Here is a 25,839-nt window from a genome sequence, read left to right as displayed (position 1 = left end):
AGACTTCTCCAAAGGCGTTCCCCTAGATAATGGCAGACAGAAATAACCGCGATGCTTTGGCTCCACCACTGTAATTTATGGTGCAGACCTCACTATCTAGATAATGCGATAATTGTTACACATCAATAATCATAAATAGGAATGAGCCGATAGCATGTCTTCGCTGGATCTTTTCTGCGAGTTGGCTGCCTAGAAACAACAAGAAGCTAGCAACAAGGGAGAAATGGGATAAACAGAGCTGGAGAAATCACAGTCGAACCCCCTTCATTCTGTGTAGCACTCCACAAAGCCTTCTGCTGTAGGGCGGATTTAAAAGAAATAGCTGTTGTGGAAGGAGAGAAGGAAGGAAGAAAAGCCCGTGGTGGGACGTGCTTCCAAGGTTGTTTTCACATCGCCAATGGTGTGTACCTTGTGGTCATGGACACATACGGATGATTTTACAACAGTGGCTGGTAAGGCCTTAAAGGAGTCCTACTCGGAGCTAAGGAAATGGAATTGAACAAAAGGATTATTTTCATAAATTAGCTTTCTGCTTTCAAAAGACTTTAGCACTGAGGTTGGCACCAGCTAAAAGTGGGACTCATCTCTTAGGCAGCCAGTAGCAGACAATTAGAGCTGTTGGTGGAATGGTTGAACACCCCCAGATCATCAAAGGGTTGGGGGTACCACTAATAGAAAAAGGTGCCTAGGGGCGGCATCCCTCGGGGTTTCCAGGACACCTGGGATGGCAAAGGAAACGCGTTCCAAACATCCTTGACAAGATTCTGGCAAAGAGAGGTCAGCTCGATGACCTAGTCCAGAAATTGGGAGCGTGCCCAGGAACCTGGGAGTCTGGAGAACCATCAGTGCTCACCAAAATGGCCCCCTGTCTCCAAGGCCAATGGGAGAGCTGGAAAACAGGCATGCTCAGATTGGAGCTTAAAGCAAATACAGAGCTTCTGAATGGCCCTGCTTCTTCCTGAGGACAAGAGGGTTCGGGGAGAGGGGCACACATTCTCCAGCTTTGGGATTTGTGTACAGCAAAGGTTGAGCATCCCTAATGTGGAAAACTCCAAAATACTCCAAACCCCAACGCCTGTCACACACCAGGGTAACACTCCCAGCACAGAACCCCGTCCCATGAAACTGTCTCATGGACAACGTCATTAAATAGACTGTATCAAATCGCCTTCAAGGCAGATTTATAAGATGTATATGAAACATACATGAATTGAATGTTTAGACTTGGTTCTCATCCCCAAGATAGCTCATTATGGATATGCAGATATCCCGAAATAGGGAAAACAGAAATACTTCTGGTCCTGAGTATCTTAGGAAAGCAAAGTCGAGCCTCGTTGTAGCTACCCTTGGCTTTACAGGATTTCCCAGATAGCTGGAAGTGGTGATTATTGAGAAAATTCTGGTTGCTGTTGTCTGGAGAGAGATGAGTATTACATAACACCAGAGAGAGAGAAAGGATAGAATTTCAGCTAGTCTTCTCTCAAGACCGCAGAGTTCTGATAGGAGGAGATTTTTTTTTTCTTTTTTCTTTTTTTCGGAGCTGGGGACCGAACCCAGGGCCTTGCGCTTGCTAGGCAAGCGCTCTACCACTGAGCTAAATCCCCAACCCCGAGATTTTATAATTATATGCCATCAGACTCCAAAATATTCCCAACGCGCGTGCGCGCGCGCGCGCGCACACACACACACACACACACACACACACCCCAAATCTTCGATATCCTCTTTTCCTAGGTTCTTATGGATGGTAAGAAATGGCTGCTCTTTGAGGGTAGCAAACCATGACGTATATGGTGTGGGGGAGCCTTACAGCAAAGCTCTGTGTGCTCCTCTGTACTCCCTGACGTCCCAGCCTCTAAGAGTAGGATGGCCTTGCTCCAAAGCCAAATTAGGAAAGGAGCAGCCAGATGGGGAAGCTCTCATCCAAGCATAATACACTCTGTGCCAGGCCAAGGCTCACACGTGAGTGATGAGGAGCTGCCTGAAGCTCGAACCAAACTGAATCAAATGACACCAAGTGATGGAGCAAGGCCAAGGCTAAAGGAATATGCCCAGGAGATACCACTGCCCAGCCCAGGGACCAGGTATCACCATCCAGGGATTTTGTCCTAGAATGTCTGTGTTCTTGTGCTTAGGCAAAACAAACCATTGAGATATCCCCTTTTGCCCGCACCCCTCAATGAGTTGTGTAACCAGCATTCAGTATGAAAGGTCTTCTCCTGGTCTAGGTACCAGGCAAGAATAAGGAAGCAGCCCCAACAGGGAAGAGAATCACAGTGAGGCTCTCCTGCCCTGTGTGTGTCTCACACACCCATGTGTTTTGTTTTGTTTTGTTTTGTTTTTTCCTCTCTCTCAGCCTGGTGTCTCTGATCCGAGGCCAAGTAGTAACCACGGATGGGACCCCCCTGGTGGGTGTGAATGTGTCTTTTGTCAAGTACCCAAAATATGGTTACACCATCACTCGCCAGGACGGCACGTAAGTAGCTTTGTGTGACCCGCACCTACCCAGTGCCGAGTGCACGCACAAGAAGACAGAAAGTATGGTTGGCTGGGAACCGAGCAGTTTCTTCTAGTACAGGGGATTAGCCACCTGCCCAGACCTCTAAGGAACACTCCCCCCAAAGATGTGTCACGGCTGTGGGTGTGACATTCTAACCGGAAAACAAACAGGAAGAACAGTGCTCCGAGGTGCCTGGCAGCCATCGTCCTTCCTTGGCCCTGTCAGGTAACTGCTGCTCCCTGTGTACCCGGGAGGATGGGAGTCTAGAAAAAGGAGGGGAAGGTAGCTTTTAGAAGCTAACTCCTATTTTAAATCAAAGGCAGTGTAGGGTGACAGGAATCCGCATGACACAGTGTCCTGCCGCGCTTCCCTTCTGCTTTTATCTGCTGCTTTAAGAGTTGTGTTATTTTCGCTACAGTTTTGAGGGGGTGGGCTGTAATCAGAGAAGTCTAATTAAGTACATTTAGCAGTCACCCTGCTGTGTGAAGAAGGCGACCTCCCCCTATTATCTTCTGATTGGGAACACGCACCCGTTCAGTCCCCACCAAGATGAAAGCTCCACGACTTCTAAATCCACTGGGCATAGAGTCAACAGTTACAGAAAAAAGAGACACCCGTGGAAAGGGGGACACCCACTCTGGACTGAACACACACACTATCACACTCACTCACACAGACACACACACTACTTACACACACAGACACACACTCACACAGACACACACACACAGACACACACATACTCACACAGACACACACACTCACACATACATTCACACAAACACAGACACACACACACTCACACACACAGACACACATACTCACACAGACACACACACTCACACACACAGACACTCACACAGACACACACACAGACACTCACACTCACACACACACTCACACAAACACAAACACACACACACACAGACACACACACTCACAGAGACACGCACTCACTCACACAGACACACACACACTCACACACACAGACACACATACTCACACAGACACACACACTCACACACACAGACACTCACACAGACACACACACAGACACTCACACTCACACACACACTCACACAAACACAAACACACACACACACACAGACACACACACTCACAGAGACACACACTCACTCACACAGACACACACACACACACACACACACACACACACACACACACACACACACACACCCCATGTCCTCTTCCAAAGAGAGAGAGAGAAACTATAAATCTGATGTAAGCACTTTCTGTAAAAACCAACTCTGGAAGATCATGGCTGCTTCATGGAGAAAGAACTGATTCTTCTGCCTCTCTGATGAAGAGCCTAGCCTTCTTTTCAAGGCTTTATGGTAGCCATTCAGCCAGTTAAAAGACATTCACCGGCTCCCAGCAGCCCACACTCACGCTCTAAGAGCCTGCCGGCTCTCAACCCCTGGGTGACATTGTCTCATCTCCCTACTGAACACACTGTGAGTTAGGTGCCACCCTGGCTAAGCAACACAGAACTCTGCAGCCTGATCCTGGCGGTGGCCTGGCTCCCTGGGAAGTGGAGCTTGCTGCTGCTGCTGCCCTGAATTGCAAGAGAGTGTTGTACTGTCCAGGAAATGGTCACAACTCGAAAGCCACTGACTACTGAACGTGTCCTGCTTTCGTGCCATTGAAAAACTTCAAAAGAGTAAGCTAGACCATCATTGAGTGTCTCTCACACACACACTTGGTTGCCAAGTCCTTTGGAAGCACTAGGGTAGCGAATGTGCCCTAGGCTGAGGGCCTTTGGCCCTGTTCACCCTTAAAGGCCAGTGTCTTACCATATAGCTCGGGCTGGCCTCAAATTATGATGATTCTCCTTCCTCAGTCTTAGAGGTTAAGATCACTCATGTGCGGCCATGCCTGGCTTGAAACCAGCATTCTTCCTCGGTTTCTGCTGTTTTGCAGGGGGGAGGGGGTAATTTGTTTCCTTGCTTGTTTTGGATGTGGGCTTTTGTGATTCTAGACATACTAGAGATCAAAGGCCTTATTTCACCAAGCTCAGCAAGCAATTCTACCACTGACCTATATCTCTAGCCCCCTCAATTGTGTGTGTGTGTGTCTGTGTGTGTGTGTGTGTGTGTGTGTGTGTGTGTGTGTGTGTGTGTGTGTGTGTGTGTGTTGTGCTTTGTTTTTGAGACAAACAGCCCAGACTGGCCTTGAATGTGAAACAGTCCTTCCGCCTCTGCCTCCCTGGTGCTAGAATTACAGGCGTGAGCCAGGAAGAGTTATAGGTGAGCCAGTCCATTAAAACATCCTGTCAGACAACATGGTATCATTCCTGAGTCTCTTGGTCCCTGTCTCTCCCTTCCTCTTCCTTTCCCATCCCCCTTCCCATCCCCCTTAGGTACTTCCAGATTGATTACATCTAAAATCCACCCCCCCATCATCTTTCCACACCTACATCCCAGCTCTTCCACTTTCTCAGGCTGCAAAGCCATAACAGTGTCAAGGTACACTTTTTTAACACCCTAGAAACTCTACAGCCTTCGAGACGTGCTGTGGACTACTAACTTTCATGTTGATTCTTAATCATGTTAATGCCACCAGGAACAGCTAGGAGCAATATTGTTTTGAGCTGTTGGTATTGGTATTCATATTGGTATCGGGTTTGGGGTTGATGTTGGTGTTGTTTTAGACAGAATCTTACTGTGTAGCCCAGGCCCGCCTATAACTAGGAATACTATTACCCCAGCTTGCCAGGTAAGATTGCAGGAGTGCTTAACTTCAAACCTTTTGACTCCCTTGTGTATCAGATGCAAAACTTTCTCCAGCATCATGAGTAGCCAACAAACACGTAAACAAATTAACTCCAGGGTGAACAGTTGCTCTCCGCCTGCTCTAATGTGTACCTTAATATTCCTGTGTAGCCTATGCATTCATTATTTATCACTAAGAACCACCGGACATGGAACCAAAGTAGTGTGAGACACAGGACGCATGCCTTTACGTTCAGGAGGCTCTCACTGAGATGTTACTGTGACACATGCAGTAGAGATTCTGGAGCAAGCCTGGGCACACATGAGAGTCCAGTAGAGTGTAGTTTAAAGTCGGGGTGTATCTCTCAGCAAATCCCCTCCCTTTCCATAAGATGAAAAAAGCCCCTTCTACGTTTGAGCCTATCAGATCTTTTTGTAGCTATTAAATTCTCCCACCATTCACCTATCAGGTGGGAATGATGGTATGGTGCAGGAGAGTGTAAAAGACAAGACAAGGACAGAGCTGAGTATCTCCATCTAGCTCTTGAGGTACAAACAGGGATGTGGGTGAAGAAGCCCTGCCTACATCCTGTGACTGTGACCCCATCAGTGCTGAACCCACCTCTCAGACCCAGTACTGAGTGCTTTATTCCAGATAGGGTAACATTTCCTTCAAAGTGCCAGATAGTGAGTCATTTAGGCTCTGCTGTCTGTTGACTCTTATGGCCATGACTCAGCTCGGTCAGGTCCTGGCGGCAGGAGCATAGACATGAAGGGCGTAATAGCAAATGGGTGCCGGTCTCGCATAATTAACCAGTTGCCAAAACAGGTGGTAGACTGGATTTGGCTCAGCCCTAAGCCGAGCCCCACCCCTCCTCCTCATTAGCACAGTTCATTCTCAGTTACACTCTCCTGGTCAGTACCGTCACTTGATGGTGAATGGTAGGTGGATTTGATAGGCTCAAAGAGAGTTGGTAACTTGCCTAGAGCCGTATAACCAGTAAGTTGCGGTCTAGCCCGTCCGCTTTGTCCCTCCAGCAGCTCTTAGGTAAGGAGGCTGAAGGTGAATCTACCCTGTTGTTCATGACCCTCTGGGCCTCTCTCCAGGTTTGACCTGATTGCCAATGGGGGTTCTGCCTTGACTCTTCACTTTGAGCGAGCCCCTTTCATGAGCCAGGAGCGCACAGTATGGCTGCCGTGGAACAGCTTCTATGCCATGGACACCCTGGTAATGAAGACGGAGGAGAACTCCATCCCCAGCTGTGACCTCAGTGGCTTTGTCCGGCCTGACCCGATCATCATCTCCTCTCCTCTGTCCACCTTCTTCAGCGCTTCCCCTGCGGCGAACCCCATTGTGCCTGAGACCCAGGTAGGGACAGGTCCCAGAGCTCGGCAAATGTCCCAAACAGCACGTCCCAAACCGAACGTGACTGGCCAGTTTTCTCCCTTCATTTCTGTCTCCCAAAAGGTGCCAGAAATGAATATGGAAGGGGAGAAACAAGATGTAGGATTTATAGCCACTGTAGGTGACGATTCGAGTCCCTCCCGGACGTCTGGAATGTTTGCAGATAGTCGCTCATGACTTTGGCAGCCACGAGAGCTTTTAATAAAATAAAAACACCGTACATATGTGCCGCCCACCCACAAATTGCTTTTTATTCCTGTTAGTCATGGAGATGCACGATAAGAGGCGCTCTAATGATCTACATCAGTGTTACAACAGAGGGCGTATTACATTACTGCCTCCCTGTTGCGTTACGCCAATTGTCAGTGGAAGTTGCAGGTTCTTATAATTACAGCCTCTCGTGGCCTCCTCGCATGCAGCTAGCAATAAAGCCTGCTGTTCTTATTGACAACAGCCTGTGTGTGTGTGTGTGTGTGTGTGTGTGTGTGTGTGTGTGTGTGTGCAAACGCGTGTGAGAAACGCAATAATTATTAATCCAAAAAATCATAACCTCAGTCCCTTCACTCCATGGCGTAGGATGAAGTCTGGGTTGGTTTTCTTTTCTTCTCTCTCAGCCACAAGTAGCCGTTCGTGTGCCCACGTACAAGGTGATACTTCAGAGAGGGAGGCAGCTCACAGAAGCGCTGGCTTGCAAACAGCTCGCCTGCCAGGGTGTGTTTGACGTAATAGATCAACCATGCGTTTCCCCTCCAGGTTCTTCATGAGGAGATCGAGCTCCCTGGCACCAACGTGAAGCTCCGTTACCTCAGCTCCAGAACAGCAGGGTACAAGTCACTGCTGAAGATCACCATGACCCAGTCCACGGTGCCCTTGAACCTCATCCGGGTTCACTTGATGGTTGCCGTGGAGGGGCATCTCTTCCAGAAGTCGTTCCAGGCTTCTCCCAACCTGGCCTACACATTCATCTGGGACAAGACAGACGCTTATGGCCAAAGGGTTTATGGCCTATCGGATGCTGTTGGTACATGTTGATTCCAGTCACTTTTCATTCATGGCTTTAGTTGTGTGTCTATATAGTCCAAGCACTCACAGTTCTTGTAAATTAAGACACTACCATCCATAAGGTAGACAAGATCTCTCTTCCAGGGGCCTTATGTTCCAGGAGAGGACTGAGGTAAGAAAGACCGACTAGATCAGGAAACAGGATAGTTTCCATGATATACGCTAGTCATGAGGAAAATAAAAATAAATGGTGCATACTGAGAGAAGGGACAGCTGTGCAGAAACAGTCAGGGGAAGCCACTCAGGGACATGGTGTTTAATTGAAAGCTTGAGAAACCAACAGGAACTGTGTGAGAATCAGAAAAAGGGCGCACCAGAAGAGCCAGGGGAGGCAGCGGCTAGAATATGGTGGTCAATGTACATAAATGTTGAGAGGTGGGCAGGGGCTGGTTCATGATGCTGAGAGAGAGTGCTCGCAGACAGCAGTGAATGTACCCTGAGAGGAAGCCATTGGGGCTTGAGAAGATCTGAGAGCTGCATTATTTGTTTCTAGGCATTGCCTTTTGGGGCTGTTTACCCTCAGGAAAGGTAGACCCCAGAGGAAGGTCCCTCGGTTACGAGAGTAGGGTCTGTGAGTTGTTATCTGCCTAGCTTTTTCCTATTTGTAGAGAGCTGACTGGTGACTTAGAGCGAGCATTTTGTACTCTCTCTGTCTTCTGCCCCCCCCCACATGAACACAGTAGTAAAAGCGTGCACGCAAAGCATGCACGTGCACACTCATGTATACACACAAACTCATAGATTTTTAAGTGCAAAAGTGATTTTAATTAATATCACGTTCTACGTCTCTCTCTTTAAGTTAATCCGACCTCTCGGTTTTACCTTATAATTTAATTGTTGAGGAAACCAGGTTGTTTGCCCATAGCATCTCTAGTCAAATCCGCTGGCTGCTTGTGTGCTGGTGGCTGGTTGTTTAGCTCCCTGCAGATGGATAGCTGCGTCTTGAGTCTTTCTCCGGCCCAGGTTTGGTGTTTGGTTTGGGAAGTACAACTGGAAGGGCATTGTACTGGTCTACCAAGAGGAGCCTGGTGGGGGTGGTGTCTCTTCAGACTTTGGCAGGCATGGTAGCTCAGTCTCTATCTATTTCAGGTCACCAAGGATTACAGAATGATATTTTCAGTCTGTCACTGAGTCTTCAACTATTAGCTGGAACACATTCATACAGAGGTGGCTTCTCATTAACTACTTGGCTATTTGAGCTCCAGTTCACACAAGAAAGAAAGGACAAATACGTGATTCTCTCCCATATTTACTGGGTTGTTTTTTTTTTTCAGCATAATGAGTTGGCTTATCCTACAAGGGTAGCAGATGAATGTTTTCTTAAATACCACTACGAACTCATATGCTGAAATATATCTAGTATATTTCAACCCATTGAAGTCATTATGATTGTTAATGGTCAGAAAGTCCTGTCATTGGTCACTAAGAGTCTCTCTAAGCTAACTCCCAAATGCTTTGACATGACCCTCATAGATGGTGATTCCTTCTTTATTTGCTATCTAGTATCTTTATGTGACCTGATCTCATCATGGTCATTTCTTGCTCCCATATCTTCAACAAGCCCTGTTTCTTTACAGTTAGAAACAGTGTATCATAAGATAAAGAAAGAAAGATAAACATTGTGTCATAAGATGGACATCTGCAATCTCTGACTCCTGGGATAGTCATGGTTGGCAGTCTGAGAGGACAAGCCTTGCTGTGCACCGGGATGCATGTGTCACTTTGTTTGTTGTTGAGATAAAAATGTATCCTCCATTCATATCGACATTTGCATTTGCGTATCTCAGAATTTTTCAAAAGCTGCAGAGAATCCCCGAAGGTGACACACATAGTTAAGAGTTTAATGTACTAGGAACCGCTATATAACAATGCCTCAGATTTCCAGAGCAGCCTTCCAATTAAAGATGTTTGCTCTCATCTCTACCAGCACAACTCTCTGAGAAACTGAGCCCTTGCTTACCACATGAACACGTAGCTAGAACCAAGGGTTGATGAACCTTTCTTTCCTCCTTCCATGTTCCATTTGTCCAAGTGACAAATGCGAGACTTTTACACACAAGGCTTTAGGGTCTGACACTCACTGAGTGTAACTAGCAAGGTATACTCTATGAGTTCTAGCCACACTTGGTATTTTCTAGAATTGGGAGTGCACAGTCATTCCCCACAATCCCTTTGGAGACCAGTCCCTGGATGCTCAGGTTCCTTGTATGGGATGGCATAGCATTTTGTATATAACCTTCATGCATCCTCCCATATTCTTTAAATCAACCCTGAATAAATTTTATAGATGGTCATGAACCACCATGTGAGTGCTGGTAATTGAACTCAGGACCTCTGGAAGAGCTGCCAGTGCTCTTAACCTCTAACCCAACTTTTCCAGCCTGTGATAATTTTTATAACGTATATTGAGTTTGGGTTTTGGTCTTGATATAAGTTTGGCTTTAGGATTTGTCAAGACTGTGTTTCTCTATGTAGCCCTGGCTTTCCTGGAACTTGATCTATAAACCAGGCTGGCCTCGAACCCAGAGATCCACCCTGCCTCTGCCTCCCAAGTGCTGGGATTAAAGGTGTGCACCACTACCACCCAGTTTTTAATGTCTACTGTTTAGGAAATGATACCACAGGAAAACAATGCTTGGATATGTTCAGTCCAGACGCAATTCATATATTTCCCTAAATCTTTTCCACCTGTATGGCTTTGGTTGGATTCCTAGATACTGAACCTGCAGACACTAAAGACCAGGTAGTGCTAAGTACCTTTCCTTGCATACTGCCGCCCCTATAATCTCCTTATCAAAGAGCAACTAGGCTTCCAAAGGCCTTTCTCCTAATAAGAGACAATATGAGACAAACTGCCTCCTACCCTTCCACCCATATCTAAGAAAACGTGTGCGGTATTAAGTTTGGAAATGACCCTTCTCCCATGTCTCTGGGATCATTTTGAAAGTCAAGGGGTCATCAGAAAAGCCTTCCCATGTCCCCTACATAAAGTTTCAAAGTTAAATTGAACTCAAAATCTGGATTCCATTGAATGGAATCCTGGGGACAAAGCTGTCAGCCACCTCTTGAAATGTGGGGAACAGGTGTCACTGTTAACATGCGATTCTCTTTCTTGCTAAGGAGCTCTGGAGTAATCATTCATTCACCTCTTTCCCCCCAAACCCTTTGTCTTACAGTGTCTGTTGGATTTGAATATGAGACCTGCCCCAGTCTCATCCTGTGGGAAAAAAGGACAGCCCTACTTCAAGGATTCGAGCTGGACCCTTCCAACCTTGGTGGCTGGTCCCTGGATAAGCACCACACCCTCAATGTGAAAAGCGGTACGTTAGGGACCAGGGAAAGTGCTTGGTGGGTGGCGTTCATCTGACATGCAGAGTCCTGGGTTCCAACCATGGCACAATGAAACATTCATGAATAAAGGGGATCCCTGCTTTGGACTCTCTAGCATTGATATTTAAACGGCAGCCCTTTTCTCTGGCATTTTTTTTTTAAATTTTACCAAATACCTACCAGATTCATAGATTTCCCCATTTGACCCTTTAGAAATCAGTCTCAATTTACCGGCCTCTTTGTACCTCGTTGGTTTGGGGGTTTGTTTTTGTTTTTCTCTTCTGTTACCTCTCCAGTTAGTATCCTATCCACTTCAAAGCTTCAGGAGTGGGTCTCTCATAGCTGTTCCCTCTACATTACAAGGACCTCCCAAAGGAGACAGTTGTTTCCTTTGCTCCCCATCACTTCCCACCCATTCTAGTAGGTCAGGCCAAATGTCCTCACCACAGGGTTGTATGATCCCCCTCCCCGCCCTGCCTCCCTCTCCAGGAATACTACACAAAGGCACAGGGGAGAACCAGTTCCTGACCCAGCAGCCCGCCATCATCACCAGCATCATGGGTAACGGTCGCCGCAGAAGCATCTCCTGTCCCAGCTGCAATGGCCTTGCTGAAGGCAACAAACTGTTGGCCCCCGTGGCCCTGGCTGTGGGGATCGATGGGAGCCTCTTTGTCGGTGACTTCAATTATATCCGGCGCATCTTCCCTTCTCGAAACGTGACCAGTATCTTGGAGTTACGGTAAATGGCCACACCAGAAAACTTCTGTTCTCTAGATTCCCCCTGTTGCTCTCGGGTTTCTCTGGGTGAAAGATGGCTGAATTTGGGGTTCTCAGAGCGGGAAAAATGTTTTGATTATCTATTAAATACCATCTTGGTGCAGTTTTTCAGCAACTTGGCCGCAAACAAGGGTAGCAGATAGGCCTTCAGCCCAGAAAGTAGCCCAGTGTCTTTAGTTTTTAAAAGCTCATTTGCAGTCTCAAACACACATCAAAGTGTGAAGACCACTAATGCTCCTTTCCTCGTTCTGAATGTCTCGCCAAGCCCCTCCGGGTGCTGCCCCTTAGTAAACCCACTGGTTCTATTTGTACTTTCTAGAATGAAATTTAGCACAACGGGCACCTGGCCTAACTAGGTCATGGCTTACCATCCTGGAAGATTCCTCCTGGCCATTGCTTGCTACTAAGTCTGAAGACTAATATTCTCTCTGTGTTAGGCAAACAGAGGCGCCTAAATGCTCTCGAGATGCCCTCCAGTGTGGGCTGTCTCCAGACCCTCAGCCAGAGGAGGATGTGTACAGAGAGGGAGAAAGATGCAAATGAGTAAACGAGGGGGAGGGGATTATTCAGCAAATATCTGTCGAATGGACACCATGTCCCCGTGTCATGTTGGTGATCCAATAGGAGGCTTCCAGTCGAATCATATGGAAAAGAGGGAAAAAGAATTTCAAATAGACATGAATGCTTTGAGGAAGATCCAACAGAGCAAGACATAGGGACCACGGTGAACAGGGGCAATAAGAGGGCTTTAAAAAAAAACCCACAAAATAAATTTGAGCTGGGCCCTGAATGGTGGCCTTAGCTATAGGACATTTGAGAGAAAGCATTCCAGGTACAGAAAAGGTCTCTGTCCCGCCAGTAACCTGGCTAATTGAAAGAATCCATAGACTAGGGGCTGGTGAGCTCAGCAGAGCTTTAGGAGCCCAGAGAGGTAAGGAAGTGACCGACACTCAGGATCAAGTGTCTGCTTGCACGTAGACAAGTGAAAATTGCATTTCTTTTGCAGTGGGCAGCCGCCAGAGGTTGAAGCAGAGGGTAGAAGTAGCTGGTGTATGATCTGACTGCCATTTTTTTTTAGATGGTTCCAGCCAGCGTGTGGGAAATGGAGTATAAGAATGCTGGGGTGAAGGGGAGAAAACTCACAGGGAGGCTATGTCCTCGGTCCACGACTTGGGTCATGGTGCCTGGACAGTTCTGAAGGGATATGGAAATGTCCCCGTGGGGATGTACCTCCCAGTTAAACCTGATGGGTGATATGTAAAGAGTGAAGAAAGGGAGAGAGGGGAGGAAGAGAGAGGAGGGAGGGGAGAGAAAGCTCGCCCTATGATTTGGGCCTGGACCGTCCTGTGACTTGTGGTACTCAGCCACCTTGTGAAAAGATGCAGAAGCCACAGGCTATGCTCACACTGAATGTGAACAGAGGACCTGACAGAACAAGATCTGTCTGGCTCAAGGTCTCAGAGCCCTCAGTCTAGCTTGGCAGGAAGGATATGCCCGAACAGTTTACACCACGGCAGACAGGAAGTTTATATCATGGCAGACAGGAAGTCCACACCATGCCAGACAGGAAGCCAAGCAGAACCACAGGAGGGGCCAGGGCAAGGTAGCCTTCAAGCACAGCCCCAGGAATCAGCTTTCTCCAACTGGGGCCCCACCTTCCATGGTGCCACCACCGCCCTGTGCCCTGTAGTCTATTCTGTTTTGTTTCGTTTTGTTTTGTTTTTAAATCCATCAAATCTAGCAATTCATTAGGTCAGAATCCTTGTGACATAATCATCTCTGGGGACACCTTCATGACACATCAAGAGGAGTGCTTCGCTAATCTCTTAGGCACTTCTCAGTCCAATCAAGTTGGCAATCAGTGTCCTCACAGCCCCCGCTGAGAAAGACATTAGTGACCTGGCCACCAGCAGCTATCACTAAATATTCTCAGAAGTCAAAACTCTGCCAGGTACTGTAAGGTGTAAATATATACATATATACTTATGCATGTGTATACACACATAAGGGGTATATTTATATACATACATATATACATGTATGTATGCATATATATATGTAGGTATGGAATCACCATTCCTGGAGACACACCAGTTGCACCCAGAGATAACAAGCGTTAGTGTTAGGCGCTCATGTACCTCTCTGAGGACAGGAGAAATGAAACGTGGGCTCAAGAAATACCCTGCTGAGGGTAAGGGTGAGCACCTGGAGAAGAAAATGTACTTCACGCTGAGCTGAAGAGCTAAAGGAACCATTAGGGAAACAGAGCACGAGGCCGTGAAGGACAAGAGGCCAGAGGACCAGGTAGCTAAGCAAAGAGAGAGAGAGCAAGATGGAGGCACACTGAAGGGACTGTGGACTATTACAACAGTTCTTGCTCCAGACCTTCCCAGAAAAGTCTCCCTCCTGGGCCTGGTTTGCTGCTGTTGTTGCTGGTCTTTTTAGTCCAGGGAAGCCATCCCCTTAGGTGTGCTGTAGGCAGTGGGAGCTGTGGAGGAAGATGGTGGTTGCATTGTGCTTTCCAGGACTGGATTATTCAAAGGGCCACTTGTTACCCTCCATGTACCTCCCCCTCTGTGAGGGCTCTTCCTGCCCAAAGCAAATGGGACTTGACCTGTACAGCCCACTTCCAAATCTTCATCCATATGGCTTTCTCAACTCAACATATCCATCCAACCTGGACAACCTCTTCCTGTCTACCTATTGGTTCTGTTCTCATGGCCCCCTCTTCCTAGAAGAAACTTCTCCTCCCCCCCCCCCTTGAAAAGTGTATCATTCTGGTTTTCCACTAGAGGGAACACTACTCGATACCTTGTCTGGTTGTCTCTGTGTGGCTCTTTGGGCTTGAGTGTGTATACTATACAGCAGACTCCTTGGTCATCTTTGCCCTCTCATGCCCAGAGCAGTGTCCAGCCAGACCTGGGTGTTCAAGATGGGTACTTGAATTCAAGAGCTAGTCATTACCATTGTTGGACTTGGCTTTTGATTCCGTATCTCTCAAACTGTAGAGACCTCAATACCCATGGTGAAAGTCTATGGCCCAATCAAAGGAAAACATAGCAAGCCTATGTGGTAGCATCGAGGCCAGCTTGAGGGCTCTCCTTCCCACTTTCCCTAGACAGCTGTGTGATTTTTTTATCCCCCCCCCCGCCCCCATTCTCTTTAACTGTCTTCAAACTCTGTCCTGGCTTTCATCAGCCAGGAACCCAGAGCCGATTAGAAGTTAAGCTTTTACAAGAACACTGACTTGATTCTTCCTTTCTTCCCACTACAAGCCTGAAAACAAAGGGTTGTCAATCCCCTCTCTTCAAAACAGTCACCGGCAGGGGGTGCGGGGGAGAGGGGAGAGGGAGGGAGAGACCTATCTTGCCTGTGTGTGTCTATTCTCCTTTGTGGCTTGGCAGCTGAGTGATTCCTTTTTGGAGTCAGCACCTAACCCTACCTTACTCACCCACCTTGAATCAAGATGCTAGTGAAGTGATATCATGGTCCTCGATGGGCCTTCCTCTGCATCTGCCTATACAAAGCATGCAGGCCAGGGGGCTCCCGCACTCCGGAAGCTTCTAATGCTGGAGAGAACAGTGGTTATCACCTGAGCCTTTTGACTTAGAGCATTTTCAACACCCACTTCCCTGGATACCCCTAATATCCCACCTTTAGGAGAGGTTTTTCCTTCCTGTAATTATCACCCCCCTCTCTCTACCTGGTTCATGGAAAACCTAAAATGGAGTAAATTCCTCAACCACTGACATCTTGGGGTGAATTTCTCTCAAAGACAAATCCTTCGCTCGCCACTTTGTGAATACCTAGAACTAGACGACACAGTGTGGCAAGCAACACTGGGACAGCATCTCTCTAAAGTCTCTTGGTATGACTTCTTTTAACAGTTACCGACTACACCTCCTCTACTGTTTGGAATTATTTTCCACTTTCCACATAAAAGTGACAATGTTTCCTGGGTGGGGATCACCCTCCGTGCAGACATTCTTCCCATGTTTTTGGGTGGACCCTCCTCAGAATCGTACTAGGGCAGAATTGTCCAGCTAGGACGTTTCAGTGCTGGAAGAGGCAGAGATTTGGACAAAAGTGGAAGCCTATGGGAAGAGGGAGCGGCAAAAGCAATTGACATTGGAAGTCAGAATCTCCAGAGACAAGCTTGACCCTAGAGTTAAGCAAGGGTCATCCCACTGAGTATGAGGGCAGATATTGTGATGGCAGCCAGAGAAGGTGGCAGCCTCCCTCCTGTCAGCCGTGAAGATGAGAGTGTCAGGAAAAGAACAAAGTCCCCAAGTGAGCAGTGAGCACCCTGTCTCCAAACAATTCCGGCTAACCCCCTGGCTCTGTCTCCACAAAGCCCTTTGATCAAGGACAGATCTAGGCTCACGGGGCTGAAAGCTAATGCCGCCATTTTAGGAGTTCCCTCTCAGAAAGGAGATAAGCAAATTATGAATTGAAAATGAAAAATGACTTCGGGTAAGGTGTGGATTAAAGGGCCTGCCCCACAAGACCAACGGCCCGAGTTTCATTGCACAGAACCCACAGTGGAAGGATAGCCTCAACTCCAAAAGTCGTCCATTCCCCCCTTTACACAAGCATTCTGTGACATGTGCGTGCCTGCACTCACACACATTATACACACAAGATACACATCATGCGTACACACGCACACACACAATACTAATGATGATAACTAAATAATAAATTTAATTAAGAGAAAGAGAGTCTCCCACTGTACTTACTACCCTGACTGCCCAAATCTCATCTGGACTTGGAGGCTCAGGAAGGTCAGGCATAGTTAGTACTTGGACAAGAGGAAATGAAAAAATTAAACAATGCGATAAATTGATATTTTTCCACATCCTTTTGATTATCTTTGGCTACTTTTGTTGTTGTTTTTCATTTGTTTTGTCTGGGGATTTTGTTGTTGTTTGGGGTTTTGTTTTATTTTTTTTTGTTGTTTTTTTGGTTTTTTTTTTTTTTTTTTTTGAAACAGCATCTCATAGCCCAGGCTGCCCTTGAACTTGCTGCTGTTTAGACAAAGATGGCCAAGAACTCCTGATCCTTCAGTCTCTACCTCCCTAGGGCCACCACACCCAGCTCTTTGATTATTTTTTTTTTTAGGAGACAAGTTACCTTCTGATTTTGTTATCTATATTAAGAACAGACGTGATACGTCTTTCCTCCCGTATAACTGATCAAAATTGGTTTCAGGTTATTGATAAAGTAGAAAACTTGCTTCCATGTGCATGTTGGTAACATGTAAGTTGTGAGAAGTATTCAATTTAGAGGAACCTCTATCAAGTTTCCTTTGTGGTATTTCTGGGCCTTTCACAGTTTCTTATACTGCTCTTTGAACTGGTGCTCATTAATCATTTTGTCACCGATGTACATAAAAACCATGAAGGATGAATTCTGCAGTGGCTCTCACATGCCCTACAAAGATGCTACATGAATCAACGCGGTAGGGCAGAAGCGTTCCCAAAAGCCATTCTTACGACAGAACGGCTTGCAATAACTTAGCTAGATGCCGAAGGTACTACACACCACCTAAGCACATCCCTCTAAAATTCAACTAAATGTATCCCGAATTAATGTCCCTGTGCTTAGAGCAGCAGCGATAAAACTATGTCCAACCCAACTGCACTCTACTTGAAGGGGAAAAGAGAGGACACAGCGTGTGCAGGAATGGAAAGGTTCACGGTGATCTCAGCTGCCTATAGCTTCAGTCTTCTGAGCAGAACATGGGGGGGGGGGGGGGGACGCAGCTCGCCCATGACAAAGGGAGGTAACCTCATTCCATGCTCCCTGCACTCAGAAAGACCTATTTTCCCAGCCCTTATTCTTTCTGAAGTATCAGCAATGCAGAAATGTTTGAGACTTACCCTGTTCTCAAAGGAGTGGAAAAAACAAGCACGAGTACGCACACACACACACACACACACACACACACACACACATCATAAGACAGGGTGACGACAGCTCTGGGTGATGAGCTGAGGAGGCTGGGATAGACCCCGGAGCCTTCTGGGAAAGACCCCGGAGCCTTCGCAGAGGACTCTTGAGACTTTGCAGTGTGAAGTGCTAATCCATCTCAGCTTCTTAAATTTGAGACACAACTTTTCCCTCAAAGGCTGTGCCCGAAGGGTCTGTGTGGTTAAGGGTGTGCACACTAAGTCTTAGATGCCCTCAGAAGTAGGGCATCTGTATTCATTTGCATGGACCGACTAAAGGATGGTGTTATTTGGGCTTGTCGCCCGCCCTGGACTGGAAGAGCAGCGACTTTGACCTTTATCCAAAGCTCATATCCACACGATCTTCCTATGCCTTTATCCCCTTCCCCTCCTACCCTCTTCCCCCAACACTGATATTATAGTAAAGCAGATGGTCTTAGAGAAGAAGTAGGTCAGAACTGCAGACCCAAATCCCATCCAGTCTTCTCACAAAATCTCGAGTTTAAAAAAAAAATGAAATTGATATTGCAATAATTAAGAGGCAAATGTGTCTACCACTGGTGGCAGATAGCATTTCACTTTCATTAAGCAATATAAAATAGACGAGAGAATTCCCGGCTGCCACCCTGACACACCAGGCTTTACAGACTGAATCTTAAATTGCACAATGTCAGTCAGAGCTCAGGAGTTATCAGCATCATTTAATTAACTTTTTTTTCTGCAAAAAACTAACATGTTAGAATAAAATATAAAAGTGTAATCTCTGTGCAAACCTCCCACTAATGATGCCCCCGGGCAGAGACCTGAGCTGCACCTCAGGAATCAGGGCATCTAACTCTCTTTGTCCTGTCCCCATGCCTTGTCTCTCAACTGGAAGGAAAGAGAATTCTACCTGGCCCTAGAAGCCTCGGGAACTGGGAGTGGATTTCCTTTCTTGAGACACTTACTTCCCTTCTTCCCTAATGCTACATTTCAGCCACTTTCCTACTGAAATGGAAATGTCTTTTTGTTCTTTAAGGAAAAAGAGTAACAAACCTTTTTTTTCCTAACTCTCCTAAGTGGTGTGCTAACTGGAGTCTTTGGCTCCAAAAACAAGAAGATACTATTGCCTGTGAATTTTATGAATGGCCACATAACGACTGCTACAGCGAGAAAGAATGAATCTGAGTTGCAGGGTGTGCAGCTCAGCCAATTGAAATGGAGGAGGGCAAGGAGTCACGGGCAAGAGGGGAAAGAGGTTTTTTTGAGTCAGAAGTGGGCAAAGACTTGGCCATGCTGCAGTCAGAGTGAGCTGGGATTCTCTCTTTGGGATGGTCCTGACTCTACCCTTAGTACATCAATAGCAATCAACAGCACACAAACACCTATACGCCTGCCATGCCCAGGATTCCACACCCAGACATTACAAATCAATCACAGAGTTCTTGACAGCTGAACTTGAATTTGGCTTCCGACTCCTTCCACCACCACACTCACAGAAGCCATTCCTACTCAACAGGTGTCTTCCCCCCACCCCCACCCCCCTAGACGCAACCCATCTGCCATCACTTCATCAGCCAGAAGTCCTGTCTCACCTGTTGCCACCTGTGTCCCATGACAGCCACCTGGCCTGTCAGAGACTCCAAGCATTCTTTTGTGCACATTCCCCAGTGGCCAGGAGGAGTCTAAACCTAGGGATTCTTCCCAAGTAATTGAGCCAGAAACTGTCAGTTAGAAAAGAAAAAGAAAAAGAAAAAGAAAAGATTGCTTGGAGGGGGGGCGGTCTTTTATACAAGAAACAAAGAAAAGAAAAAAAATGTTGTTTGCGTTATCATCAATTCCTCAGCTAACTGTTTGTTCTTTTTTCCTTCTGTTTTCTTTCTATAAAGAAATAAAGAGTTTAAACATAGGTAAGACGAAGAACTCTTTCCCATATAATTTGCTATGGTTCGTTTGTTCCTTGTGTTTGCTTTCTTGTTTTGTGTTTCTTGTGTAATGTTGTATATTTTTATGTACCAAATACAGTAACTTTTTTTACGTGCTAATTGTGTGTTGTGCATATGATAAGCTTTTGCAATTATGAAATGCAGTCAAAAAGCAACCAAATAAGCTGACAGTAATTAGAATTTCTGGGAGATGTGAGAGCATGATAATGAACCCTCGGTGAACCTCTGTCCGGATGCTCAGTGTGGTCCATAATTGGGCTAAACAGTTGAGGCAAACTTCGGGCTTTTGTAAATGCTGGACTGGGTTCACAAAAGCTTTAATGAACTGGAAACGGGTCAAAAACTCATTTTCAACTCATTAATGATTTTCCCCTAGATATGTGGTCATTTAAACACCACACCACACACCACACACACACACACACACACACACACACACACACACGCCAGTTAATTGCCAATCTGCTGGTCACAGTGAATCCAACAGTTAGGTACACTGAGAATTATTATGAAGTGAAATCAACCTTGAGTGATATGAAAGATATAGACCAAGTAATTTTGGCCTAAAGGGCCTCTGTCGAGGGGCCAATTCAAGGTTCTTTGAAGTGACATTGGTAGAATTCACATGTCAAACGCGCAACACGTATGTATGCACATGCACATGAGCCCTGCAGTGAGGTAGCCGCAGCACGAGTGCTCAGATAGAAAAGATACTCGCTCTTCTCGGAGGAAAGGAGACGGGCAACCTCACGAAGGCTGTCTCCACCCCATGAAAAAAAAACCGCCAACCGTGACCATGATGATGCCCTTTGTGACAATGGGTCAGAACTGAACAAAAGAATAGAATCAAGTTGCCTGGTATCATTCTGCACAAAGGGATGGCCATTTGTAGGGAAAGGAAAAAAAAATCTCTACCTCTTTAATCTTGAACCCCACCCTCCCCCAAAATTGGCTGGTGATAGATACTCCTATTCAGCATATTTTTCCCAAAGAGTAGAAATGCCCCCCAAAGACTCCCTCTTCCTGGAAACCCACAGGCCAACCATGTCTGCTCCTCACCGCAGCCCCCAATATGGAGACTGGCCTTCCATTGTTCCTGAGCTGTTCTCTGAGAATCACAGTGAGAAAGACTACCCGAAGAATGGTCTCCCAGAGCAACAGCTAACCCCACCTGTCAGCTCCTATGCCAGAGATTTGGAAAAGCCTCCTCAGATCGGGTTCCCTAGAAAGTCCAGAATTAATTATCTTGCTCATACATAGGCACAGATGTGCAGTGCTTGATCTTCCAGAGGATCATGCCAGCTACCGTTCATTTAGTAAGAGGGTGCAGCATCTAATTAAAAAATGGCATGGATTTTTTCCCTTTCTGCCCTAATTTGTTTTGCATATATAGATATCCTCTAATGACTCGGCCAGAAAGAGTGGGGAGGGGCAGAAAACAAAGAGAGAGGGAGAGGAAAGAAAAAGACCCAGAGAAGCCCACTCTTTCAAAAGACCTTGACTTCCAGTTCAATTACCAGTCCTAATAGCAGGAATTAAAGATGGCCTCAATGCACCAATAGTTCCTAAAAATAGCTTCCTAACCTTTTTTTCCCTTAAGTCAGGCAAGAACCCAAATGATAGCATTTTAATTAGTAATTTACCAGCTAATGTCCACGGGACAAACGCACCTGACACAGACTGCCATCACGAAACTCTCCCTTCACCTCTTCAACCCCTCTCCTCCCATCATTCCAGGACAAAAAGGCCTTCACTCGGTCTAGGTACATGGAACCCACCCACTGGGTCAGAAAGCAGCACCTGCCACTCCCCACCCCCTCAGGAGATGGGGGTAATAACCAGCATTGGAGTGCTGTAAGCACTCTCTCTGGTCCCAGCCCCCATGAGATGACACTACAAGGGGAGAGCTATAAGCTTTTGAGCCAGAAGGACCATTAGCAAAGATCAGATTTGATGTTGCCATGCCCCACGTAAGAAGGCTGCTGCCAAAACATTCACCCGAGGTCCCCAGCTAGGTTTGAGTACTACATTTCCCGTGTCTTCATCCTGAGCCAGTTCTCCAGTCTTGCTCCATTCTGGCTAGGCTCAGAGGACACTGAGAGGCATGGCAGAGAAAATATGCAACCCCTGGGGCCCAGAACCTCCTGATCTACTTCACACACATAGGGGATTAATACCCAGGGAGCCTCGGGACTCACACCTGATGTCTGGGTGTTAACTCAGCACTTGAAAAAAAAAAAAAAAAAAAAAAAGACATCTCCTGCACTGGTAATTCAGATGCTGGCTGCTGGTTTGGCCAGGATCAAGTACAAATGCCGGACATGACGACAAGCTAACCTTGCACTAAATGCCAGTTTCATTTGCACAGACGATAGGAGACAATCAGCTCTGAGGCCAAGGCTCAGCCATGGTTCTGGGGAGCTGGTCATTGTAAGCCTAGAAAACTCCGAGTTGCTCTGGGGTTCATGACCTTGGAGGTCTTGTGGAAGCATAGATGAAGAAGAGAACATTGTCATGGGATTGGGTTCCTAAATCCAATGAGACAGGACACTGAGCCCAAGGGAAATATAGGAAGCTGGCATCAAGTAGCTATGCTTGGAAGGGGTCTTTTGTGCCAGTTAAATGCAGCAAAATTCTGTTACTCTGATGGGAGTCCTTGGATCCCAGAATAGTATGAGAAGCTTAAGCCTAGTCATGAGTATCTGGAAGCCATGATGTGTTGAAATGTATCTCAGGGCGTCACTAAGTCACTAAAATGTAAAGAGGCTAAGAAGGTAAGAGTCACCTCAGACCCAAGAGACCAGCTGCATAGTAGTTCCTTCTTTTCTCTTTGTGCTTCCCCTAAAGCAACAGCCCAGGACACAAGTACTACTTGGCTGTGGACCCTGTGACTGGCTCGCTCTATGTCTCTGACACCAACAGTCGCCGGATCTACCGAGTCAAGTCTCTAAGCGGAGCCAAAGACCTGGCTGGGAATTCGGAAGTTGTGGCCGGGACTGGCGAACAATGTCTACCCTTTGATGAAGCCCGCTGTGGGGATGGCGGGAAGGCTGTGGATGCCACCCTGATGAGCCCTAGAGGTAAAGGCCCCTGACAGAGCCTGCTGCAAGCTGAGCAAATCCCTTTTTCCTAAGATCATTTATTGTTGAGGCTTCTGGGTATGGGTGGGTGCTTTTTAAGCTTATTTCTTAAAGTAAACTTTACCGCCCACATAAACCACTTATAGAAACGTGGTAGTCTGCACCTGGACTCTGTGACAGCTGCTAGTCACAGAGGACCAGAAGCTCCACCTGTCAGAGAGGCAGCTGTGGGGGCTAAAGAAACAGCAGAGCTGGGGTTGGGGATTTAGCTCAGTGGTAGAGCGCTTGCCTAGGAAGCGCAAGGCCCTGGGTTCAGTCCCCAGCTCCGAAAAAAAAGAACCAAAAAAAAAAAAAAGAAAGAAAGAAAGAAACAGCAGAGCCCAGGGCCTTCCAACAGGCCTTGCCAGACTTGGATGTATCCAATAGTGTCTGTCATGTTGCAAATACCCAAGGAAACTGTAGCAATTAAGAATAGAGGGGCCAGTACCCAGGGAGGTAAAGCGTTTTTCCTCTTAGGTAAAAGAATTCAATTTACCTCTAGCTCAATGGTTCTCAACCTTCCTACTGCTGTGACCCTTTAATACAGTTCCTCCTGTTGTGGTGAGCCCCCCCCCACACACACCATAAAATTATTTTTGTTGCTACTTCGCAACTGTAATTTTGCTACTGTTACAAATCATAATGTAAATATCTATGTTTTCTGATAGTCTAAAAGTGACCCCTGTAAAAGGGTCATTGGAACTCCTACCCCTGGAAAGGGGCCGTGACCCACAAGTTGAGAATCTCTGCTCTAGAAAGATCCATGGTCTTCCTCCTTGGGTTAATCCGGTTGGTCTAGCCGAACTCCTGGCCAAGGGACTCTCCCACAGGAAGAACCACAGTAAAGGGGACAAGAGGAATAATTAGCCCTTTAATGATATCCTGCACTTTCCTTTCCCAGAATTCCAGGAATTCCCAGCCCCTGGCGCAGTCACTACAAGCCACCAGGGGGTTCTGTTGAGTCTGCTGGCCTTTCTGAGCCCTGACTCAGAAAAACGTAACTGCCTGTGTCTTGTCTCCTGTCTTTTTCTTCCAGAAGCTGGCAGGAGCCTAAGTGACTATTTGATACTTTGGGCTTTTTCACATTTTGTCTAAAGCTCCCCTCCCTGCCAAGTGCCTGCTAATCTACCCTGTGGGTGGCCTCCAGGCTGCCTTAATTTACATAGCACGGCTTCTTCCTGTTCTCATCTTCCTCCTCCAGGCAGATGCTGAGATTTACAACTTACCTGCCTTGGGTATTTTTCTTTTAAACTCTAATCAAATTGTCCATGAGCTTCAGAGAGGGGAGATGAGGAGAGAGAGAGAGAGAGAGAGAGAGAGAGAGAGAGAGAGAGAGAGAGAGAATATGAGTTGGAGGAGAACTGGATAGATGTCTCATTGAGTAAAGTGTTCTTTTCCCCAGCATTTACATCTTTCTTTCTTCCTTTCTTCCTTTCATCTACATTAAAAATGGAAGTAAGAAGGATCAGGTGCACTGGGCACACCTGTAATTTCCTACTGCAGAGACGGGATATCCCTGATCACATCCAATTGGCAGGTTCCAGGTTTAATAAGAGCCCCTCTCTCAAAAAAAATAAATGGAGGAACACACCAACAGCAACTTCTGGCCTCCACATGCATGTGCATACATAAAAACATCTACATTCCCGCATGCATACACACACACTAAATAAATAATAAAGGAAAAAAGCATGGGTATTACTTCCATGATTCCTGTCCTGGGGAGTTCTTGGGATCGATGAGCATCTATTTGAAAGGACTAAAGATGCTTGGGGTTAAGGAGTAATCATCTCAGGGTCTAATTCTTGTTAGCATTTTTTTAGCTACTGTGCAAGCAGCCTGCAGCATGGATTAAGGATGCCAAGCCTTGTATTTGGGCGCTGAAATGAAAACTTGAAAGAAATAGAAGCTGCAGCCTGTGTCTTATCAGTCCTGCTGCGACAGGGAAATGCGAGGGCTCTGTGTCCCCTGGGGGCACTGAAGTGCTGATTGGAGTCAAGGCTTAATTGGGAATTCTTCCTGGAGGGTACATTTTTGCATTGGGAGTTTGTGGCTGAAAACATCACTGTTTCTCAGCCTCATTGTCACAATTAGTCGTGAAGGGTATTTGAGCAATGCATACGTACGCTACCAACCATTTTTACGCTACCAACCATTTTTACGCTACCAACCATTTTTCAGAGCGATGAACTTCAGTAATAACTCATCTTCCAGAGAGCAGAGTCAGGGCTGTTTCCACATTTCACTCGCAACTCTGGTTTCTCTCCAGCTCAAGGGGACATCATTGGTTGGGCTATCACAGGGTGTGCTAGCACCCTGAGAACTGTGCACAGCACAGCACGGCACAGCAGCACAGCACAGCATGGCGTCCTTGAGAAATGTTTGCCTTTAAAGGACTGAAAGCTAGTGTTCTGAGGATGCTTCCCAGTAAGGTCTCTGGTCCAAGCACATCATGCACAGAGTAGGGCATCCCCCATCTCCTCCACAAACCATCCTCCTGTCCAAAATAGCAAAAACAAAACAAAAAACAGAAATACATTCCATGCTTCCTTCCCCAGGTATTGCAGTAGACAAGAACGGGCTTATGTATTTTGTTGATGCCACCATGATCCGGAAGGTCGACCAAAATGGAATCATCTCCACCCTGCTGGGCTCCAATGACCTCACAGCTGTCCGACCACTGAGCTGTGACTCTAGCATGGACGTGGCCCAGGTGGGACTCTCTTTATTTCTCATCCTTAACCACACTCCTAGGTCTTGGCCTGCGGTTCCCACATGTGCCAATGTGAGCTGGGAGCATGGGCTCTGGATGCCTTTGGGGAAGAATCAAGGTAAACTAGAAAACAATATGAAAAGATACAGGATGGAAAAAGGGGGAAGAGAAAGAGAAAAGAGAGAACGGCAATAGAAAGGAGATAGGATAGAAGGAGGGGGAGAGAGAGGGGGAGAGGGAGGGAGAGAGAGAGAGAGAGAGAGAGAATATGAACAGAGAGGGCAGTTCTACTCTAAGAAGCAAACCTGGCAATACACTCTAACAG

The 25,839-nt window shown here is 46.7% G+C and overlaps 1 protein-coding gene across 15 annotated transcripts in view; it reads left to right on the top strand.

Annotated features, from left to right (window-relative positions):
* Tenm2 (teneurin transmembrane protein 2) overlaps positions 1 to 25,839 on the top strand; it is a 1,136,292-nt gene that overhangs the window by 1,070,200 nt on the left and 40,253 nt on the right. For 13 of the 15 annotated variants that reach the window (XM_039085070.2, XM_063268320.1, XM_039085068.2 and 10 more), the window contains 8 exon segments: positions 2,357 to 2,476; positions 6,340 to 6,601; positions 7,391 to 7,658; positions 10,876 to 11,019; positions 11,519 to 11,768; positions 19,626 to 19,646; positions 22,530 to 22,762; positions 25,360 to 25,514. In XM_039085070.2, the coding sequence (XP_038940998.1) occupies positions 2,357 to 2,476; positions 6,340 to 6,601; positions 7,391 to 7,658; positions 10,876 to 11,019; positions 11,519 to 11,768; positions 19,626 to 19,646; positions 22,530 to 22,762; positions 25,360 to 25,514 (1,453 nt within the window). 15 annotated transcript variants of the gene reach the window in all.

This window comes from Rattus norvegicus, chromosome 10 (assembly GCF_036323735.1).
Source record: "Rattus norvegicus strain BN/NHsdMcwi chromosome 10, GRCr8, whole genome shotgun sequence".
NCBI classification, from domain to species: Eukaryota; Metazoa; Chordata; class Mammalia; order Rodentia; family Muridae; genus Rattus; species Rattus norvegicus.
Note: the sequence above shows the minus strand (reverse complement) of the source record. Positions and strands in the feature narration are given on the sequence as shown.